This window comes from Pempheris klunzingeri, chromosome 23 (genome assembly GCF_042242105.1).
Source record: "Pempheris klunzingeri isolate RE-2024b chromosome 23, fPemKlu1.hap1, whole genome shotgun sequence".
In the NCBI taxonomy this organism is placed as follows: domain Eukaryota; kingdom Metazoa; phylum Chordata; class Actinopteri; order Acropomatiformes; family Pempheridae; genus Pempheris; species Pempheris klunzingeri.
The window spans coordinates 11,809,476-11,833,766 of record NC_092034.1 but is presented as its reverse complement, the minus strand read 5'-3'; the positions used below and the strand labels follow the sequence as shown (position 1 = coordinate 11,833,766).

The following is a 24,291-nucleotide window of genomic DNA, read 5'->3' as shown; positions in this document are numbered from 1 at the left end:
GCTTCAATATTAATAATCTAATAATGTAATGTATAATAATGTATCGGTCAGAGGGACCAAACCATTTTTTATCTTTTTTTACTTTCATACCGTTTAACTACATTTTTCTATGTCGGAGCTGGTTCTGAAAACGTGCCGTCTTAGAATTATTGTTCTGCAAGTCACTTGGTAATTGGATAATTAAAGTATTCTCACAATAATTGTTTGGCTCATGTAGCATACCGAAGGAAAGTCTTGTACCAATCTTAATATCCTCTACTGAGTGGTTCGGTATGAATACACCTACACCTCTAATAGAAATCCAACCAGTAGTTGTTCATGTATTTCAGCTGGGTCAAAAGTGGCGGGCATTGCCATCCATAAAGCTAAAGAAAATTAGATTGCAAATCACCAGATGAAAGTTGATGGAAGCAGCACTGTTTGGCTACTTTAACACGAAAATTTCATATGTAACAGCTGTAAGCAAATACTGTAATGGATTTGTGTTTGAATTTTCCAGCACATTTTCTGGTTCACAGATTGCAGGTTGTAAAATGAGCTGTGGATTTGTAAATGTGTGATTTTAAAAAGCAGAGCGTGTACGTGATAAAAACAGAATGCAGAAGTTATGAAGGTTGTATGCAGACACCACTGAACTTCCAAAGCATTTCATGCCGTATGAGGACACTCAACAAGCTTTCTATATTTGAACATTAAGAACTAAAATTCAGCAGTTTCCCCAAGGTGATGAAAGTTTGATTGAGACTTTTCCTGGTTGGGGTGTTGTCATGTTCAAGATCATTCTCTCGTGACTCTACTGAGGCTGTATTTAGACTGTTGAGACATCACTAGTTGTCTTCTGGACCATGTTGGCTCAGACATCTGGAACAGTATTATATTCCATGTTCGTATTGTCGGGATAGCTGTGAGTGGGATTTGTTTATATCCACCCATCCATATCTGGACATCTTGTACATTCATAGCACAAGCATGTTTCTCATCTTGGATCAACCTGTATGTGACACAGCTGGAGGTCCATCCAAATCTGGACAGCTTGTATATTACGTGTGTGTGTGTGTGTGTGTGTCCACCCATTCCACCTCCAAACCCCCAAACAGCTTGTAGTGCCGTCACAGACATCTGGTTGCCACTGACTCTAATGGTTGTGCTGATGTTTAATACTGCATGAGAGATAAGAGTGACTCTGTGTGTGTGTGTGTGGGCGGGCAGCAGGCATCTGTGCCAATGTATTTGTTCCCAAGTGTGTGGTGTTATTCTGTGTATGTGTGTGTGTTACTGCTTAGTGTGTTAGACAAAACATGAGCATTTTAGGCTAACCTTTTTTAGCAGCTGGGCACTTAGAGCTGTGTTTTTTTTCTTCTTTTTTTTAATAATGAAGAGGAGAGAGGGGACAAGAGGGAGTATATATGTAAGGGAATTGGAAGGGCATCTGTAATGAGTGAATATGTGATGGGAGGAGGGCAGAAAATGGGGAAAGGGAAGAGATTTGAGAACGAAAAAAAGATTCAAGTGAAGGAGATGAGAGGTGAAGAGCTAGGTGATGAGAGGGGAGGAATGCAGAGGAAACGTGAGAAAAAGACAGGAGTGGAGGGGGAAATGAAAGGAGACCAAGGGAAGGAGTGTAAAAGAGTGGAGAGACGAGGAGAATACGAAGCGAGAGCAAAATTAGAGAGTATTCTGAGGAGGAGTGTAGGCAAGGCAGAATGGGCGATAATTGATAGAAAATTCAGAGAGCGAGAAAAAGGGAGAAAATGAAAAAGAGGAAAACCGGAGAGCAACAGAGATCCTCTATTGCTCATTAGGGTCATTATACCCCCGTCTAGAGCGCACACACACTTACACACACACTGAGAGGATTAAAAGGAGAAGCCAATTTAGTCAGGTATCAAAAAAGGAGCCTTTTGATGAAAGGCAATGAGGGACTGAAAGGAGGGCTTGTGTGTGTGTGTGTGTGTGTGTGTGTGTGTGTGTGCTGCACAGTGTTTGTGTGTGTACGCGCACATGTGTGTATTGTCTCTTTATGGTCAAAGTATGTAGTACTTGGTCATAAATATGGTTTTCTTATGAAGGATACACACATGTGAGCATATTTTGAGCCTTGGCCTGCAGCTGCACTGCTGTTGCTCTGAGGTGCCAAAAAAAGATGATGATTAAAGGGATATGGAGGACAGAAGAAAAAATAAACACTGGAACGTAGAGCAAAGAAGGAAGGAAGGAAAGAGTTCAAATGAAGTAAGAATGAAAGGATAAATAAAGCCAGGGATGCCCTAGAGACACAGACACAGAGCGGGAGGAAGAGGGAGAGCGAGGTAGATAATGGTTTTGTGAGATGAAAAAAAAAAATAGAGGCTGTATAGAGACAGGAAATGAAGGTGAAATTGAAAGGATAGGAGGAAAATTGAAATAGAAGGAGAGGTATGGAGTGGTTGTATTTTGGATTCAGGTACTCTAGCGATGGCTGTGGGCTGCCAGGCAAGCTTTGGACAAGCACATGTCAAGTACAGCCACAGATAATAAGAAGTCAGCAAAACCTGAAAGGTGGTGAAAGCAGTGGTGTCATTGCTGAAGTACTGCAGCCTGGATGTTCGGTCATCTATCTATGTCCACATTTTCTCGACATAGAGTGCAGCATATATAGATGTCATGGTTGGTTCAGACTGATTTTTTTTTTTTTCTAATTAAAGCTAGGAAAGAGACAAATTGCTCATTTGTTAACTAAAAGCTAAAATGGATAAAACATGGCACCAAATGCACAGTGGTGTCCTTTCATACATCACACAGGCAAAGAATCTCCCAGTAACCCTCTGGTAATGAAGTTGGATTGATCATGGCTCTCCAGGTTCTAGCTTTGGGAACAACTTAGGGAGGGCTTGGAGGAGACAGGGAATGATTTTTAATTAATGCGTGGCCAATAGTCCTCACTGTGGCTGTATTTGTCACCAGGCTAGAGCAGCCAATGATTCACAGGGAGGTCTCAGTAATGATTTAAAATAAAAGGGGACTGCTTGGGTATCAATACATCTCTGTAATGATCCACCACAGGCATTGGTTTTCTAGTCAATGTTATTGGTGTTCGATATCAAAGCAGATTAACGTAAGCCTCCCCCTGCTAATAGCCAATAGCATCACTTGGGTGACTGTTGGGTGTCTTGAATATTCTAGTAGGAAGGTACAGATGATCAACAGGATTCACTCATGGATGTATCAATAACATGCATAGATGTTTACATTCATTCGTGCATTCGAAAATGTGCTCTCTCTATCCAGAGGGAAATGTGGGTATTGAGTAACTTAAATGATACAAACAACAAAATCACAAATGCACACAAGAATAAAAATCCAGCAGTGAATTAGTAGTCCTCCACAACTACTACAGATTGCTGTCTGTATGATGGAGGCAGTGCAAATGTAAGGTGATGAAGTAAAAACAGTACTATGGATAATATGAAATGGTATACAACTTAAAAAAAAAAAAAAAAAAAAATGAAGATAAATATGTATACAATTGCAAATTGTGCATAGAGTGACATAGCCAGTGACTGACAGTCCAGCAGCCTATAGACGACTTTTTGGAGGTAAGAGGACTCTCCCGTACGCTTGTGTGTGTAGGTTGCCTCAGGAACATGTGCGATCCCAATAGAGGATTTGGAGTGGAGTAGAATAGAGGATGCAAAATGAGTTCATTCAAGTTCTTTGTGTGTAATTTGAAACTACAATATCCCACAGAAGCAAACTCGCTGTGTAATAGTCATGTAATGTTTGTGTGCTGCCTTCCCTATGCATTTCCATAGGTTTTCCCTCTGCAGTAGTGTTGTACAGTGAACACATTCCACATTCAGTTTTGCTCAAATGTGTTCCATTATTTAAGACAAGCGTCAAGATTTTCTTTTCACATACATTCAAAAAAATTGAGTTAATATTTCAATGTTTTTCAAAGCATGAGTTTTGTGTATGTGCATGCTGTGAGTAAAAGTGTGAGTGTAAAAAGCAGAGGTGAGAGACGGTGTTCTTCTAAGACATCAGCCCATTAGTCATTTCCATGACTGGCGCCATGTACTGCATGCAAACATTTCCTCTTGTTCTCCTTAGACTAAGAAATTTCCTTTAGTTGCCTCCACTGGAAACTGTAAGACTTAATTTTGCCAGACAATAAGTTGCAATTTAAAAAATCCAGTATCTTCACTTCAGCTAAAATTAAATAGAGGATCAATGTCCTAATTAAAGTTGTGGTGAACATACTGGCTCAGGAGGTTACCCAGACCAGATTTTAACTTGGCACGTTGCTGTTACATGATACAAACATGCATCCAAGTCACCTGAGACGGCAAGACACCCAGTTTTGAAGGACATAAGTAATTAAAGTCAGGAGATGGCCAGATCTGCCCACAAACTGTCACCAAATTCCTAGGGAGTCAACCCACTTACGCATTTAGCCATGGAAGGAAAAAGTAGGAAAAGGCTTCTGAGACACTGAGTCACTGAAACTAGTCACCAAGTTGTGAAGTTAGCAGCAGCTTCTGTGTCAAATGATTGAAAGTGTTATTACAAGTGGGATTTTATATCTTTTTGTCCTTGAGTTCCTCCTAGTTTGGTTCGTTTTGCCGACCCCTAAAACTTTCCTAGGAAGAAAACTGAAAACTAATAATGTTCTTATGGGCTGTGTGGGTGAAATGTGAATTGTTGCCTCATCCAGATTATATCTGGTAATATACTTAGCCCCGGTGAATGAAAAGGAATTGCATAAAAGCACAACAGCATAAAGTTTTCATGATGGAGCAATTCTGAAGCCTTAGGTTTTGCTTGTCGAAAACAATTACCAGCAAACAAACTTTATTCTTCACTTCTGTCCTCCCTGTCTCGCTTTTCTTCCCTCACCTCTCCTCTCACCTACAACCGCTCTCCCTGCCTTGATTCATCCAAACAGCCCGACTTCAAACATTAACATGGCACTTATATTCTCTTCTCTCCTCATCTCTGTGCGTTATTCTGTCTCTTTCCCTTTATTACTCTCTTTACCTCTCTGTGCCTCTGCCTCTCTGTCTGCTTCTCTCCCTCTCTAATTGGTGTGCTATCGGTTGGAGCTCAGATATTCCTGTCACTTTCTGTCTTTGTGCTTCACACAGGCAGTGCATGTTGTCTGGCTGTTTCCTCTCCGTACATTAGCTTCAAGTGGATGTGCGCCGTCTCTTTCAGCTCCACACATAAACAACATGAACGAAATCTGACATCGAGGAGGGAAAATTAAACTAGATAGGAGCAGGACTGAGAGTCATGAGAGGGTGAAAGGTTAGTGAAGGAAAGGGGGAGATAAATGAGGTTTGGTGGAGGAGTCTGAGGTGGGGATACGGAGTGATTTGGATAAGAGAAATTAACTTGATGGTTAATGGCTCGAAGAGTGTCTTGGAGAGTCTCCAGACTTATTACCAAAGCAAGCTAACTGTGAAATCTGGTCTTGGGTCCATTTAAGGAGCCTAAGGATTTGGGCCATTACATGTTACAGCTCCTAAATGGGTTTAGAAAGTAACAAAGACCTTGTTCAGTCATTAGTGGAAACCACCCATAATCAACTTATTTTACATCTCCATTTCTCAAAGCTACATTTTAATAAATAAGCAAGCAGTAATGTCCTGATTTAAAAACACATTTTATACCCTCAACAAACTGTTGATTTTTTTGAGGCAGCGGATCATTTGTCATCTAAACCTTGGCTGATTGGTCGAGTACAGATCTGACCAGGCTGAATCGATTTTCAATCGGACCTTTCCACTTATATCTTGCAGCAAAACTGAGCCAGAGAGTTGTTTTCTGGCTCTGTGAGACGAACAATAAATTAGGCCGAGTACTGTATCTTATCCACAGAATCTAATGTGATTTGTAATACGAACGTGGAGACCTTTTGGCTTAAGAGTCTCGAATGAACAAATGAATGAAGGTCAACAAAGGAGGTAGTCGCCCACCAGCCAAGCAAATGAAAAAAATAATTAAACAAATAAGTCATAATCAGAATGTGTAACTGAGCCCAAGATCTATTTTTCAGTCAATGCCTTCGAACAACAAAATGATTCAGTCAGCTTAAGTCTGTCCTTATCAATATTTCTGCTGTAACAACAGATCAAATGAGTAATGTGTAAGGAGAAGGGGGTTGCTTGTAGTGTTGAACCCAGAGAGAGTTACTGCCCGACTCTGGCTTGTGAGCTACAGTGATTTAGCCCATTCAGCTTGATGTTTGGGTTATATGGCCAGCACAAATGAAGCAACTGGTTGGCAAACATAGTGGAGCTTTAAGCAGCTTAAGAGCTGCTAAGCGAGCTAGAGTTAGAGGAGACCAAAAACTGAGCTAAAAGCGGAGTCAATTGTTGACTCTTGTTGGTCAGGTTGCCAGAAAAACTAATTGATTAATTAAATTTTTTCAACCTTGAATTGTGATATGGAAGTGGTTCTTCTGACCTGTGAACCCATATCACAGTACGTGGAAATTCAGTTAAATAATGAAAGATACAGAAGCAGTTTCAGGAGCTGAGCCCTTTGGATTAATGCCGTGAAATGAAATTCTTCTTTTTACTAAAGCGAGCCATTTCTGTTGGTCACATATTTCACGATGGTGAATGTGATGTTTATCTCGATGATGAATCGTAAGGCACTGTGATGAATCCACTGTCGACAAATGCACACTAATTTTTTTCACAGGCCGAGAAAAAAAGCCATAATTAGTCAAGCCACTGATAGCAAAGTGTTCAAAACGTGTGGACATCAGATTAACACCGTCTCCCTTTTAGTAGAATAAACATTCACATACACTTCTGAGGCACTATCATTTGTTTTTACAAATGTTGGCATGCCTTATTACACTTGTATGGCAACATATCAGCGAGGTCAAGTGAAACAGTGTAACTCCACTTTTTCATGCAGTTGGCTTTGTTGCTTTAGTTTCGATTTTCTTTCCACCACACGCTCAGTAAGTTTTATGACTTGGGCCTCTGAAACCCATCCAGAAGCTATTTTGACATTGTTGAAAATGCCTTGGAATCAGTGGGGAAATTGGCTTATTTATCTGAATTCCTGAAAAGAAAAGTGTGTTTTTAGAGATTGAAGATATTGTTTTTTCATTTTTTTAAAAGCAGGCTGAGCGGGGAGGATTTGTAATGTGCCCATGGCAGACTAACTCTCTCTCATACGATGTTGGAGAAATCTACCACTGATCTGTGCTGTAGAGGGAGCAGAGGAGAGTTTCTGGGTGATGCTCTGTACCTAAAGCACAGAGAAATGGAAGGCGGTTGCAGACAGCAAGATGGTGACAGAAAAATAAGAAGCAGGGGCACAGGAGAAGGACTGATGTACAGTACACTTGTAATATGCTGCAAGAAATGAATAAAATGAACCACAGTGAGAATTCAATGACAATTGGTACAGGATTGCATTATGGAAATTATAGTCAAATGTCAGCCAATAATGAAGTCCTGACATGAGCTTGTGTACATGTATGTATTTACTGGATCAGGAATCCACAGGAAAACCAGGGGGATGATGCTGGGATATTATAGACAAGGGGCAAAACAGCAGCGACGTGTGAGTGAGTGTGCAGGACAATAAGGGTCCAAAGCAGTGAATGTATGTGTCAGTGAGTCCATTTGCCTCTTTACTTAAATTATTAGTGTCTATGACTGTCCAGAGAGTGTGAGAGGAAGGGAAGTAAGACAGAGAGAGGCGATGACATGGAGAATGTGAGAGGAGAAAGTGGGGTTTTCTTGTTAGACAGTGCCCTGGGCTGAAAGAAGCTAACACCTTGACTTCAATTATTAACATGGAACTTGGCTTTTCATTCAGTTCTGCCTGTACAGTATATCTTGCTCTCTTCTCTCTATCTGGCTACAACATCTTTAGTGGCACTGCATGGGTTTGCGTCCTTGTCGACTGTGTGAGAGATAAAGGCACTTTCCTCCTCTCCATGGGGTGTTGCTTTGGCACCGTTTGCCTCATATCTATATGCCCCGAAACCAGAATTAATATACTTAATATTCACAAAGGCACATACACAAAAGCGTGGCATAAAAGTGCATTATCTCTCATTAGCGGATAGTAGACAGAAGTAAACATGCAAATGCTTTCACGCGTGCTTAATGAGCGAAAATACTTTGCTTATTGGGATTAATTGTTGGAAATCTCATAAAGTGCATCAAGTGAGACTCAGTTTAACTGAAAACCTTAAGACCAAGCAGGACACACTGAAAGCCCTCTGGAGTTAAATTTTCAGTATCATTTTTGATTTGTTTTTCCCTGCAAAACAACCTCCATCTGAGTGGCTCCAATAACTGAGGCTCCACTGTGCTAGTTTTGTGTGTTCCAGTCCGACTACATATCCCATATACTGTATATGTCTGTGCAGTAAAGTGTAACGGCAAACATCTGTCTTGCTATGTTTGATTAGTCTCCTGACACAAGCAGGACAAGATTGTTCCCAGTTAGGAATTCGATTTAGAATAATATTGGCTCATATTTAAGGCCTCAAAATGTTTCCTGTGTAGCTGTTTGTGTGTGCATGTGTATTCATGTTTGCCATCGCTGCCCAATGCATTTTAAAGCATGTATATTCATGCAAATGCATTCACTATATTGTTTCTTTGTCTGGATGCAGTTCACCGAGACTCTACAATCTTCCTGCAGTCTGTCAGTGTATTAGGAGATGTTCCTATCAGGCCTTAGATTGATACATCTTAAGTTCCTCTTGTTTATGTTTTTTGGAATGATCCTACAGCTTGAACTATCAGATTAGAAAACCAAAATAAAATGCCAAAAAGTAAACAACAGAGCAATTGCCGTTGTCATTAACCACCACAGCAATAGCACCACAAAAAGGTCACATATTCTGCTTATTTTCAAGTTCATATTTGTATTTGGAGGTGCTATTAGAACAGATTGACATGGTTTGATGTTCAAAAAACACATTATTTTTCTCATAACAGACACGGTTGCTGCAGCTCTTTTCAGCCTCTTTCTAAATGCTTCATTTTAGAAGAGCAGAACAATCTACGTGCTTTGTTCTCGTCTTCGTCATCTTCATGTCACAGGGACCTGACGTTGGTGAGGAAAAAGATTTGTGAACAGCGAGGAGGATTCAGGGTTCTCTCAGTGGGCGGGAGCAATCAGCCTGCTGAAGAGCTGGAGGAGGTCCCATGATCAGCAGGTCCCTTTGTGACATTATAAAGGGAACCAAATCTGCACTGTGTGTTTTCACACACATTTTTTGTGGATGGAGCAGGAGACAGAGAAAGAGGACGGCCTATTCTGATAGTTTGGCACTCTGTAGGCACTCCAGGGACACAAATTTATGTTGTGCATTTTGCATAATATGGCATCTTTTATAAGCCGTTCACAAAGGTGGATGAGTAGACATGCTGCTACATCCATAAAATAATCCTCCAATGGCCTGTTTTAGTTTGTAGCAAGTAATCACAAAGCATCATGTCTGGGACAATCATCATCATTGGCCCTTGCAGAAACAGTCTCAAGACCAACAACAAAATCTGTTTTTAATGGCCAATACAGATTGGCGTCCAATGACTCGACACATCCCTAGCTGGCATGGACAGCTCCCAGATGTGTTACTATATAAGATGCTGTTGGGTGGCCCTGGTGGTTTCAAAAACTTTACTGCAACAGAAAGACAACAGCAAAGGCCAAGATGTCAGGGAACAGAAGTGCCTTTGAGCTAGTCACTGAGCCTTTGCCTTCCCCTTTTATCACTTCAAGTTCTGTGTTAACCAAATGCCTGTGTGATTATTCAGTGGGATGTTGCTCAAAATAGCCTTGATGCCCGGTCAACTTGTGTGGTTGTATTGACTGAATAAGTCAAAGCTAAGAGCAGCATCAGTTTCGGTGTGAGCAGTGCTTCGTCTTGTATACCGTATGCCCCCGGGACATAGCGGATTGATATTAAACAACAATGTGCAAAGAAACCCTGAGCAGCTGTCGGAGGGCCCGTCACTCGCTTAAACAGGGCAGTCAACGCTCAACTGCATTGGTCTTGTGTTTATGCTTGGCCTGCAGTGTTAAGCGGTGAACAATTTTAAAATAGGGCTTGTTCACAGTAAGGAAAGATTTAATGAATAGAGAGGAAAAGTAAACAGTGTAGATTTTCCCAGGGGCCATTGCACAGAAGGTTGGCAACTGCCTCAAGACTACTGTGGAGACAAATTGCCCCAGAGTTGGCTAAATATGGCTCATCAAAACCACAGATGTTTCTTTCATGAATTCAGGTCTACAAAACTCCTTTTGTGGGCAAGGAAGAAAAATCCCAAAAAGAGAAACTTGACAATTATTATTTTCTCAACATTCCTGTTTTTATGATGTAACTAACGAGTTTTCTCATATGAAAATTATGTAGAACCCCCATTTACATAATGCATAGATTTAATGTTGAGGTTTGAACTCTTTTAGTTCAACTTTTGTTCTGGCCATTGTCAATGCTTCGCTTGTCAGTTTCAGTTAATCTGTTTGGGGAAGTCATTATTTCTCCTGTACATATATAGCCCATTTTACTGTTTTGTAATCATGCAGACTGTATTTTATTATTGAAAGTGGTGGAAAATGCTTTTCTGTAGAGATCAGGGTTTCATTCAAGAATGCTACTAGTCCATTGTGAACTATTGTCCCCACCTGAAATGTTTTGGTCAATATTTACTCAAATTATTCTGTGCTTAGAAAACCTGTTGTGTAAGCACGGGCTGTTGAAGCTTACTAAATAATAGACTGTAATGGCAAAATAGCAGTGGAAGGTGTTCTGTTGTTATCGTGTCCTTCAAATATAAAGCCTACTTTTTGAATGTAAAGCACAGAACTGTTCACACACACATCAGAAAGTGTGAGTGTGAAACTTTGAGATCCACTTCAGTAGCACTTAGTGGTGATGATGACCGGCTTCTAGGCTTTGAAATCAGATGGGAGTGCTGGACTTAAAGAAAATCAGAACCTGGAAATTGGAGTCTTGAAACACCAAACAGCATCTCATACACTAACAGCTTTATGCAGGAAGTTTATTTAACTTGGCCTCTTTTGCTGAAAAAGATCATAACTCCGCCTTTGTGAAGGATGTTTCTCTAAATTAGCAGTTTTCTTTGAATGTTAAATGCAAAATTGAAAAATATAAAATATTTTTGATCACTCATTCAGCCTGATCTCAAGATATATTGATACTCATTGATTGCAACACCAATTTTACATCTGATACTTTCCTGATTGTGCCCTACATTTAGCTTAAGTGTTGTATGTGTGTGAGTGTGTGTTCATTTTGCCTCATGCTAAAGCATTTTTCTATGGCACCAGTACCGTGGCACTGGAGTATAGCATTGTAATGGATGGTCCATTCACTTTGACTTTTATACTGTAAGCCACTTGTCATCGTACTGTAATATAGTACCATATTTTTGCCAACATGCTTTATGGAGGGAAATATTAAGTATTTTGATCATTTTGAACCATTAGAGATGAACAAAATAGCTTTGAAGAATGAGGGCAAAATCACTCTAGATAAAATGATGAGTTGCAAAGAGCAGGAGGATAATGAAAAAATATTATTGGTCATAAATGTTGGCAGCTCTGCACATCTACATTGTCTGAAGATATTACCGGCATATCATCGGTGTGGCACAACATTGTTATAATTATAATTCCTACTCATCTTTCTCTTCCAGCCCTCGGGGGGCTCCATATGTTGTAGCGTTGGACAGTCCTCACTCTGCTCTTCAAATCTCCTCTCCTCTCTGCTCCCTCGCCAAGTGGTTTGGAACAGTCCAGTTTGTTTGTAGCTCATCTCGTGCTTGTTTTTCTCTACTCGTCCCCTTGTTTTGCTGCTCGCCTGTGTCCGTCTGTCACGTTCAAAGTGCAGGTTAATTTCCGCTTGCGTTGTATGTACATAACAGATATGATGTATTGCGTTTCTCCTTACATTGCAATCCTGTAACAAGCCATAAACAAACACTGTGAAGAATGGAGAGAGAAAAGAACAAGTGAGCAATGAAAAGTCCTGCACCATTTCACAAAACCGTTTGACTTTGCAACTTGCACTTTTGGGAAGGTGACATTTTTGCCATGATCTAAACCTGTGTTTCCCAATCCTGGTCCTGGGACCCCACTGCCCTACCCTTGGAGCAGGAAAACACCTTAAACATGGCAACGCTGAGCCCCCAGGACCAGGTTGGACGTGCCCGGTAAACCTCCAAAGTGAGGCGGCCAGGAGGCATCCTGACCAGATGCCTGAACCACCTCAACCGGCTCCTTTTGATGTGAAAGAGCAGTGGCTCTAGTCCGAGTCCCTCCCGGATGTTTGACCTCCTCACCTGAGCCCAGACTCCCTATGGAGGAAACTCATTTTGACAGCCTGCATCTGCGATCTCAGGAATCACCCTGAGCTCATGACTGTAGGAGAGGGTTGGATTGTAGATCGACTGGTAAATCGAGAGCTTCGCCTTCTGGCTTAGCTCTCACCACAATGAACCGGAATTACTGCTGACACTGCACCAATCCGTGTGTCCATCTCGCGCTCCATTTTACCGTCACTTGTGAACAAGACCCTGAGATACTTAAACTCCCCCACTTGGGGCAGCAATTCGATCCCAACCTGGAGGGGGCAATCCACAATTTTCTGGCAGAGAACCATGGCCTCAGAAGGGTGCACAGACAGGTGCACATAATTGATACAAATATTAGTTTTTCCTACAAAAAGTATCTAAATAAAGCAAACCTCCACTGAGATTACTGGACCATGTGGAGAGAGACAAAGATCGCCCTAATTAAAACACAAAATCTCAAATTGACAAATTGTGCAAGTGTATTTTTTTGCCAACTGCAGCAGAATCCACCTTAATAAAATCCACAAGAATACTGTTTTCATTCTTGATGAATTTTACACTGCTCTGCCTCTAAATTATATTCTGTTGGTGTTAATGAACAAATTCATTGCAATTTCCAGCCTTTCTGTTCAGAATATTAAATGAGACAAAACGTGTCCTATCTGTAATTCTGTTCATGGATCATGGATAATTTTTATTTTTGTATATCAAGTTAATACAGCCCAGTCAAGACATTTTTTATCAGAAGTCCTTCACTCTTCTGTTCTGTTTCTGCCAGGTTTTCCGAAGTGGTGAAGGCATGGGCATCCGTCTAGACAGCGCCTCGGCCTTCCAGGGTGCTGTCATTTCGCCCCACTACGACTCCCTGCTGGTAAAAGTCATCGCCAGTGGGAAGGACCTGCAGACAGCAGCTTCCAAGATGAGCCGAGCCCTGGCCGAGTTCAGAGTGCGAGGGGTCAAGGTAGGACATGTGCGCTTGACTGTTTGTCAATCTGCTTTGTGCGCAGATTTTTCACGCTTTCATTTACACTCAGTGTTCTCATTACTTCCTGTGGGATGAGAAAATGATGACTTGTTGAGCTGATGGAAAACTGTGAAAAGTGCATAAAAGTGTTGGAAAGCTGAAAAGTAGGCAATTATTATAAACCATGAATGTTTGACATGAAAAGAGATACTTTCTTTTCAGCAGAGGTGTAAATGCGATGGTGTTCTCTGTATTGGTCTGCTGTGAATGGCTTTGTAAGAACCCATCTCAAGCTATTGAAGCAAGTCTAGCATGGTTAATGGCGTGATGCAGTTAAAACTGAGAGTGAGAAAGGGACAGCTTTTTGAAGGTGTCTCTGCACTGAATCAGCTGCAGAGAACAACAAGTTATTGTGAAGTGATGCTCCAACATTCTCGGACACGTCTTACATATCTGTGTGACTGCTCTGGCTGATCACACGCTCTGTATCACTCATTATTTCTTGGTTTTCAGACTGAAAATGCTCATTGTCTGAAGCTGCAGGATATATCACCACAGAAAGATAGAAGATTCGAGTTTAGTTTTAGGGAGATTATTCGAAACATCATTCAGGTTCAAACAGTTGTTGACAGACAGCAGCAGTGATGGTGAAAGCCGGTGTGTGGGGGTAGATGAAAAATAATGAGCTGCATGAGTTGATAATGCACCTGTCATATAAGTGAATGATGTCATAACAGCGTCACGTCTCCTCTACCTCTTTAAATGGGCATTATTTCAATGTTTTGTTCTAAAATGGCTTATTTTATACATTTAATAATATTTGTTCCCACGAACAGACCAAGCTGCCCTCAGTCAGTACTGAACAAAGATCAGACTTGGATTCTTTGGTGTTGTGTGCCTTTAGTTTAAAAACACCTTGATAATGATGTGGCACATAGTGTTAAATCAGCCAGACTGGACAAGTGGAGGAAAAATAGATTTCTTTTTTGTCAGCCTGATGAATGGTACAATGTTCTGCAAAAGGAATGGTAGGAATGGTTGCCACTCAGCAAGCAATTTAATTTTTGAATTAGATAAGAAAGAAGCACAGAATCTACAGTATGTGGATCTCTTATAGTTATCGTTTTGATTTCTGCCTTAATTTCAAGGTGAATAAGTCCTCTAAGCAATTGAAAGTTGATACCTTTTTCTGTGGAGAAACACTGGTAAGGCAAAAAGGCTAATAATTCAGTAATTTCACTATTTTTTTAAAACTATAAAAGTTCTGTGGTAGTTACAAGAACACACATTCCAGTTATGAAGTCTCAGTGAAGTCTAATTCAAAGCTGAAATGTCAAGGATGACTCTTTAAACACATTTCTTTGTAAGTCAGTATGCAGAATGTGAGAAAATGGGCACTGATGCTTATGTTTTACAAACCACAATTAAAGAAAAGCACTTCATGTGAGTGTGAATTAACTGAGAATGAATGTTTAATGTATATTCACTTTTAAAATGAATTAATTTAACTGGTTACTTGACAGAAATGGTGCACAGAGTTAGCTACAAGCTAAACTTACATCCGTAAAGAACAGCTGCGAGTAAATAAGAATGAGAGAGAGAGAGAGAGAGAGAGAGAGAGAGAGAGAGAGAGTGGCAACACCAAACAGCAACCAATATACTAACAGCAACTATAGCACTGACAATAGGAATGTGACTAATAAATTAGCAATATGGTAGCACTGAAAAACATGACGAGTGGCTGACAATCTGCAGCAGTGATTCATGAAGACCAGATTATCAGTTTGGAAGCAGCTAAGATTAGCAAAGCAGTCTTCCATAGCACAGAGACACACTGGCTGAAATACTGAATGAATCACTACCATAAATTTGGCAGCAGCACCATCAGATAAGCATCTAGTGAGGACATTTTTGTCATATGGCACATAGTCCAGTAACAAGAAATCAAAAGTATCATTGTCCACATGAATATTAAAGTCACCTACTATAATTACTTTGTCTACACTAAGGACTAATAGAAACTCTGAGAACTCGGTTAAGAATTCAGAGTACGGGCCAGGAGGGTAACAACTAAGACTGATGTTAGTGATTTTAATTTACTGTAACAAATGCTTTCCTCATGTCCAAGAATACAGTCTGCACAGCACTCCCACTGTCTAGTTTTGATTAGATTTTTTTCAAAGAAGTAGCAATTAGCCATTTCAGTTGATTGCAGGGGATGGAGTGAGGCTTGTCGTGAGTTTAAAAAAAAATCAGTTGAGTAAGTAAGATTTTGATGGGTCTGTAGTTCAACACATCAGTTGGTCAGGTCAGATTCCTGCACCAAAGTGTGTGTGTGTGTCAGACTGCTCTGATTCAGTGAAGTAGTTATTAGTAATGTATTTGTTAAATGTGGAGACAGTTTCATTAGAGTCACTGGTTCAATTGTGTTTTCAGTTCACGTCCTTTTCCGGATTCTGTCTGCAGTTGGTCTTTGTTAGTTTATGAATGATCATTACTTGATTTCTGTACTGTTTTCAAAGAACAATCCCACAGTTGCTCATGAAACTAAGGTAGGTTATTCTTAATGCATGTGTTTTTTAATGTCTTGGTGAATGTTTCCTTTATTTTATTAATTGCGCCTATAAAGGATTCACATGGGGAGTGACTTAACATCCATAGATCAGTAACAGTTTGACTTTTGTAGTAGTGCTTTAGGTTTAAATACAGTATTTGAAGATGCTTGGGGTTTTTAGATCAACTGATGGTGGAATTTAACATTTGCTGTATTTCAAACAGGGTCTCTCACCTGTAGTGAGATGAAAATCAGGGCCACGAGAATAAAGGGAGCCAGTAGAACTGGAAATTCTATCAGCTCACTCATGGCAATTCATCAGTATGTTTTGAATTAATCATGATGAGGTGGAATTGCAAGTCAAATTGGTCTTCGCAATTCTAATTTGTCATTTAACTTGGAGTGCACTTTACAAACTGTCAGCACAGATTTAATAGATTAATTTTCCCTTCTAATAGAGTGAGAAAGTGTTTGATGTGAGTCAAGACTTGATGGGCTTGTGGAGGCTGTCCTTTGTCCTCACCACTGTGCATTATGTAAACACACACTGATAAGTCAATCCGGTGTACCTTTCTCACAGTTGCTGCAATCTAAATCACTGTGTACTACAACAACAGCTGTTTCTCAGTATAAAAACCAGATAATTTTCAATGAGAACAGTGTGTGACGCAAACAGGCTACCGTGAGCAGACTTGGTGCGTATGTGCTGATCAGACTTGAAGTGACACCAGCCGAGAACAGTACACAGATGCAAGGAACACAGGATAACTCTGTAATTCAAGGTCTTGAATTAAATGTTCCTCTTCAGACTGCTGGTGGCACACTGAAACCACGGTAGCTCTTTCCAAACACTTGAAATCTGAGGAAAACTAGCTGCCTGTTTTCTGAATTCAAAGTCTGCCAGTTGCTTAGAGTGAGCTGAATAGGTTTAATGTGCCAGAGTTAAAAAATCCAAGCACTCGTGTCCTTGCCAACACATTTTCTTGCCGACAATGACATTCTCATCAAAGTAAGCACCAACTTTTTTTCCCCCGCCACTGACATAGGCTCTGTGCTTAGACAATGATGCTTGTGGCATCAATTAATCATCAATAAGACATATTTCCTCTTTAGTTATAGGCAACAGAATTGTACTGATGTAGAGTCCTTGTAATCTTTTAGCTCCTTGATGTCCAAACTACCATCTGAGATGCATCTAAACAAACCTTTTATCCATCCACCTTGCTTGTACTTTACTGTTCTGTAATAGTGCTTGAAATTATCCCTTGCCAGCTTGGATATATAAACATTGTATAATAACACACATTGAGAGTAAGTTTTTCTTACCAGCTCGTTAAATGCACCCACTAGGCATCACGAGTTTAAACCTGTCACTGATTTGCGAAAGCCAGATGGGCTTTAGTTCCTGAGTACTATAGTGTACTAAAGATCAGAGCTAATGAATATGCGTGTCCACTGCTAGAGATGTTTGGTTTTCTGCTGCTCCTCAAAACGTTTTGCTGAACCTAATAATCTGAGATGTGATGTTAGGTTGAAGCGAACATCAGACGCCATTCAGTGACTCATTCCTCAATTCTCAGACTATATTTTCTACCGTAGAAGCTAATTCATTTAATTTAGTTGATATCTGGTGTATAAATTGGCATACATAGTTGGCTGAATTGAGCCTTGAGGATTCAGTGCATTTTATGTTTCTGGACCAGGAAGACTGTTCTCATGTGGCAAAGGTGACCAATGCATTTTTTGTCTAGAAGAAGAATTGAGATCGAGCATTTGCCCGTTTGTTTGTTTTGTTTGTTTGAAGCAGGAGCCTTGGAGAGAGAGTTGTTACTGCTGTGTTGGAATGTCATCAGTAAAGCCAGAGCATTGGCAACAAATCCAAGGCCTATTAATGCTTTGTTCTGCTCACAGAGATATGGTACTGAAGGCTGACATCCTCGTAGCTCCAAGGTTTTTTTTTCTTTTCTTTTACTCAATGAAAAAAACGTGGCTTCAATAAATCTGAGATGCACTGTGTTTTTTGGATCATTCTTTGACTTTAATGGCTCCTGTACTAATAATTCATCAGCATGTATAACCTTTAGATTCAAGCGAAAACCAGAATGCACCAACCAAAGTTTGACTTGGCACTTGACAACATGCTGTACTCCTCTGTTGTGTGGAATTATGTTTGGCATTTCAGAAAGCTCTTTTTTATCTCTTGCTGCACGTGTGTGCATGTATGTGCGTGGCTAACAGAATTTTTGTGTATGTTGGCACATTTGTGAGTGTGTTTGAACAAAGGATGAGCCATGTGTGTTTAACAGTAAAATGTCACATTCAGCAGCAGAGTGAGAGAGTGATGGACAGTAAAACGACAGGACATGAGGCAGGGGGTAAAGATAGATGGATAGAGGAGCAGGGAGAAAACGACAAAAGGGCAATCAAGATGGAGAGAGCGTAACATAAAATGACAAGTAAGGTGGTACGGCCCACAGAGGCCACTGCACCTGTGGCTGTCGTGGTTGTATCTGCAGTACACACGGCTGGTTAAATTTAGGCTTTTGTCTACCTTGAAATCAAGGACCCATCTTTAAAGGTGCAGTTTGTAAAATTTGGTCACCTTCTCCAAATAAATAAGGGGCAGCTTTTCACCTCCTCCTCCCACCCTTGTCCTCCCCCAATAAATCATGCAGTGGCCTCAGAAATATACAGCAAGTCAAGGTTGCTCAACGAAATGAAAGTTGTAGTCCCTTCATTCTTCATAACACATACAACATACTGTAGCCCACCATCAGAATGTGAATGTAGTGTTACAGTGCTGCGCTATACAAGTACAGTCCATTAACTATTTACCATAATTAAATTCAGAATAAAACAGGATCAAATATAAATTAAAAGTAATACATACAGTTATTTATATATATATATATGTATGTATTCACGTATACAGGAAATACATCTGTATTACTTTTTCTGAATTTGCATCCGGGGGAATGTAAACAGCAGCAACAACAACATGGTGATAAATTGGTCTTCATCTTCACATTAGAAGGTTGATATCTGGTAAACACCGCCCATCAACTTTGACTGCATCTGAGCACCAAGCATCATCAACGTAAATGGGCTTTTCAACCACTACACGTTCACCCATTCTCACACCGTTCACACACGAGTGATGGAGGCTATCACGCAAGGTGCCAGCCAGCTCATTAGGGAGACACTAACCATTCACACACATTAACATGTCGAAGCAGTTTGGGGCTCAGTATCTTGCACAAGGATACTTTGACATGCATTCTGGAGGAGCCAGGGTTAGTGCACGACCTGTTCTTAATCCAAACCGAAAAAATAACTTCAGCTTTACCTGCTGCATCTGGACTGTTTTCACTTTAATGATTTATCTTTCTCTATGTTGCACTAAAGATCCGACGTTGGCTGTTAGCTGGAGCAACGCTACTTCTTTTTCCTCTCATGTTATACTGAGCACAGACTGGATGCTACAGTGACTCACTATCACCCCTGAGCATATTACAAGACAGAACAAGCCGGCGCTAGCTGGTTAGCATGCTAACTTCAGTTGATATTTCTGCAACACAAAGACATCTTTGACATAACTTCAGTACTGTTACTTTTTCATATCATGTTAATATTATTAGTCTACTTTTTGAATGTGTTAAACTGTAGTCTGGCTGGATTTACATATTTAACTTTTTTAAAGAAAAATTACAGTCTCAAATGGTACAGCTGCCCCATGGGGAAAAGTACCAGGACCCCTGTCTCCTCTCTAAATTATACTCATACTAAATTATACAAGGGCAACATGTCAATGCAAGTACGGGAGCATCTGTCCTGTGCAAATTGCTCATCACACAGTTTGATGGTTTGTCATGTGAAACCAACTAATGACTGAATACCAAATGAGCTCAGGAACAAACACAAACTCCCTTGCTGCATCAAATGGATTCTTGCTACTGTCAGTATATATGTGTGTGTGTGTGTGTGTCAGAGAGACAAAAAAGACAAATGGAAGCTGCCCAACAAAAAGAGCTGGCAAAAGACAGACAACATGGAATACCTTCAGAAATAGAGGAATGGCTGAAGGTTATACCTCGACCTTTCTCCTCATGGCTCTACCAAACTTCAGTTTGGGGAAGATTTGAACAAACTGAGTCCTCTGGATGTGAGAGTGCAGGTTTATGAGCGTGTGTCAGTGAGACTCTCACAGTTTGTTTCTTAAGAAGTCATTTTTGTGACACCGGGGGCTTTGCTTTAGGCAGTGTGGTTTCATTGCTGTTCGTCTTCACAGCTCATCTGCAAGAGTGAGACAGTTTGAGGTGACCTAAGGTTATTGCATTCAGGCAGAGAGAGAGATAGAGATAGAGAGAGAGAGAGAGAGAGAGAGAGAGAGAGAAGGGAGGGGCTTGGTGATGATCTCCATCTAGAGAGGCTCTTTGAAGAATCTATAATGTTTCGCTTCGTAATAACTTACCAGATCACAGGCTAGTTCCCATCTTCAAACCGTGGCATACTTATCTTTTGGTGCTTCTCCTCAAATTCAATGAAGGAGTAAAATCTATATTTTTTTCCTCAGCAGTTCTGTCATACATGATTATTCAGGGGTCACAAGCCGTTTGGTCCATCATTTAGACCTGCCCCAAAAAATGGACCATGGATGTTAGAAAGTGGACTTAATGTACTGTCACACTGCTTTCTGCAAATAATCTGCATTTGAAAAAAACTGTTAGTGGATTAGGTCGTTCATTATGGCATTGTAGCAGTTAAGATAATGTAGTATTGACAGCTAAAATTGGGATATCAGGACAGCAGTAATCCATCCTCAGCTGTGGGTGTTTGTAGCTTCATACCCTTTCTGTTTGCCTGGTCTCAAGTGTGTCTCTCTATTTGTTAACCTGTGTCAGCGTGGACTTGTGAACGCATCAAGCACTCCATCTCCCACTGCCTGTTCTGTCATATCTACCTCTGTTATCACACTCCATCTCTTTTTTCTCTGTCTCTACCTGGCAAATAAACAACTCCCCTACTCTTTTTTTTGTTGTTAGTCTTCTGTCATGCTTCTCCACCTTTTCACCAGTTTGACCTCTGTCTGCCTTCATAAGCAAAGTTGTCTTCTGGTTCTCTCATGTGTATCTCTTGCTTTCACATCCTGAGCCCTCCCATTGATGGTTCACTGGCTTGGTTACGTGTGTTTTCCCATAGTCTGCCTTTTTTCTTTTTATATACATCTTGATCTCCATTCTTATACCTGCAGTCTGTTTTTAGTATCCCAAATATTATCCCTCCTCATAGTCATTTATATTAATAAATTGAGATAAATCAACAACAGTTTGATCCAAGCACCGATCCCAATTAAGCTCAAATGTAAATCCCTGACATATTTTTGAGTGGTCTGTACATACCTCATGAATCACATTTCTTATTTTCTTCTAATAACCATGAAAGAAACTAAGAAACTGTTGTGTAAGGTCAATGGTGCAGAGCGGTACGTAACTAATTCATCACATTGCAAAAGGTCACTGCACAACAAATGACTTTTCAAGATGTTTATAAGCACCATCCACAACCATGCCTCTCCCGAATTGTCTGTTTTATTTCAGAGGACTGAATAATTTCAAACTGGATTATACCATTTGTAGCACAGGAGAAAGGCTCATTTGTTTGCTCATTTACTTTATTAATCCCGCTGATAATATAGCCAACCATCATCTTTTTTTTTTTATTACCTCGCCTTCTCATCCCCTTGCCAGTCCCATCACTCCAGTTACAGAGAGATCGGTGTCAACCAAGTAACAGGATGAAATCCGTCTTCCATCTGATCTGGAGTTGGCCTCCTATGACCTTTGAGTCATGTTCCAAGGCACGAGTGGACAGAAACACTGATTGAGGCTCATTCGCTCTGAATTTGCAAAGAGGAGAGGAGAGACGGGAAATCCATCTCATCTTTGACTTAAGAGGTTTAGACACACTCTGTCAAGGCACACTAACAGACACACTTTTTGTCACATATAGCCATGTACACACTCTCTCTCGCACAAAGTGAAGCATTAATATGTGTCTCTGGGGGCCGGGTTATCTGTCTATCTCTTCTTCATTTCACACCTCTAAACAACCACTTGCACGGTACTTAATCACACGAACAGTGCTGTAATTATGGGTGAGTGTGTCTATAAAGGGATTGCACGCACATTTGTGTGTACCTCTACGTGCACGGGCATGTGTACATGCTGAAGCGAAAGTCTTGGAGAAGCCTTATTTCAGGAAATTGAATAAAAGATCAAGAACATGCAAATCCAATTAGTAATAGTGAGAGTGCATAAATATGAGATGACTGATGGAGGGGCGCCCCCCCATCCCTCCTCCAAGCAATAGTAACACAAGGGTGACAGTGAATGACTGTATAGTGTGAAAAGAAGACAATGAAAATAGTCACAGTAGAGTAGAGAAATAGTTAACACAGATGTAAAGTAAGAAGGAGAGGAAGAGAAACGGTGACAGGCAGACTTGTTTACCACTTGTTTAGTGTCGGGAGCAGAGAAGCAGGCTGACTCCTAAAAACTCTGAGGAGACCAACAAAGTCAGATGTAAATTGCCTCAACTTAAGGCCTTAAAGGTGTTAAAATTTCAGATACTCACTACTACAGCAAGTAGTGCAAAAAAAATAATCAATTTGAACAAGAGGTTTCTTGTCCTTTTACCTTTTTTTTTCGCCCACTTGTTGCTTCACCACTTTTGACAGCTGTAAACACTGGGAAATAGGAAGATTTAGTCTTTTGTGTGAGCTGAAAGATGTTGTTTGTCTATGCCTCTATGTACTGTACGTGGGTGGACTAAGCACAATGAACACCTCACAATATCATCCAATGTATAACCAATTCAGTGCATTGATATCACAAACTACAGCTTCAAAACATCCCGAGCATCAGATTCACATTTTTTATTGGATTGCTGTAGACTGTGCAGGTGTTTCCCACCCCCTTATTTAGTTGAATGGTAAGTGGAGTAATGTAAGATAAACTATACTCATACTGCATATTATTTCCAGAGAGGATAAAATCCCTTTATGCAAAGGGTGCTTTCATGGCTCAAATACTCAAAGATACTGATTTCATAGCAAAAATGTGTTTTCATTTCGGTTCAACCTTAGAATTGTGCGGTCTGATGTTACAAGGATGATTTTTATTGCTTCAGGCATTAAAAGAGGACAAAGAGTACAGGAGATAAGGCTAGACGTGGAAGTTAAGATGACGGAGAGCATTGAGCCTAGTACAAAGTCACTACGCACTAAGCTTTTCACATCAACACGTATACACAGTGCACAACAGTCACTCATGGAAAACAGCTGTTTTATGGAGAAAACAATCTCACACATGCAAGTATTTTCACACAAACATGAATTACTGACTAAAACTGCCACTCCAGCTTATAGCCTGCTATCATGTCGCAAACACGCGCACTCGCTAAAACGATTCGCCAACACAAACACAATGTTTTACTACTAATCAAACGGCAGACACAAGACAGATGTGTTTATAGCCGGAATCAGCATCGCGCTGATGAGTGCACACACACTGCAAGTTCGAGCTGGATGGTGTCAGCTGGGACTTTGAAGCTATAATCGGGATTAAACGGCTGGAAATCGGCTGTGGCGAAGGGAGACAGGGGGAACGAGAGGGAAGAAGGGAAGACAGAAGGGGGAGTGGAGAGAAGAAGTAGGATGGATGATACTGGAGAAGGAAGTGGAAGCAAAATGAAGACAAATGTACAAATAAATCGATGAAGTTGGAAAGTTTCCTTTGAATCGAACTTGATGAAATTTTTAAGTCTGTAAAACTAAATATGAATTTATAACTTTATCACTTACTCTTAATCTAATCCTCAGGTCAGTAAAAAAAAAAAGCTAATTTTATCAACAGTGCCGACTAAACGGTTACCCACTACTTGTCTGATTCAGCCTTCGAATCAGTTGTGTGAATACAGGAATGCTGCTTCCTGCTCTGGCTACAGATGATGTGTGATGTTTTCCTGTGCCACTCTATTTATCTCATTCTCATTTGCCAGCAGTCTGGCAACAATTTTAAGTACAGAATTAACACCAAAAAACGCATGTAGAAACGGCGCCAAAATGATCGATGTGGAAAAATAGTTTTCCTTTACGACAGTTTGTTCTGTGCAGTTTTTAGTGAAAGAAGAATTATGCATAGTGTGCATGTATAGAGGCACACAAGGGAATGACGTATAGCCAGCTTCAAAGCAGAACACAGTGTTTTCACAGCAGCTTCCTCTTTGGCTCATTCCACTCCATTCTTCCACTCTTCTCTCTCGCTGTCTTGTTTTCTCTTTCTCTACATCTGTCTCTCTCTTTCCAGTTCTCCTGTGCTCTCGCTCCCACCACCCCCCGGTCCCCTCCCACTGTCATTCTTTTATTTCAA

The 24,291-nt window shown here is 40.5% G+C and overlaps 1 protein-coding gene across 1 annotated transcript in view; it reads left to right on the top strand.

The window, feature by feature from the left end:
• LOC139222527 (pyruvate carboxylase, mitochondrial-like) overlaps window positions 1-24,291 on the top strand; it is a 274,531-nt gene that overhangs the window by 116,764 nt on the left and 133,476 nt on the right. Inside the window, exon 12 of the mRNA XM_070854310.1 lies at window positions 13,123-13,305. Within this exon, the coding sequence (XP_070710411.1) occupies window positions 13,123-13,305 (183 nt within the window). The remainder of the gene's footprint in view (window positions 1-13,122; window positions 13,306-24,291) is intronic.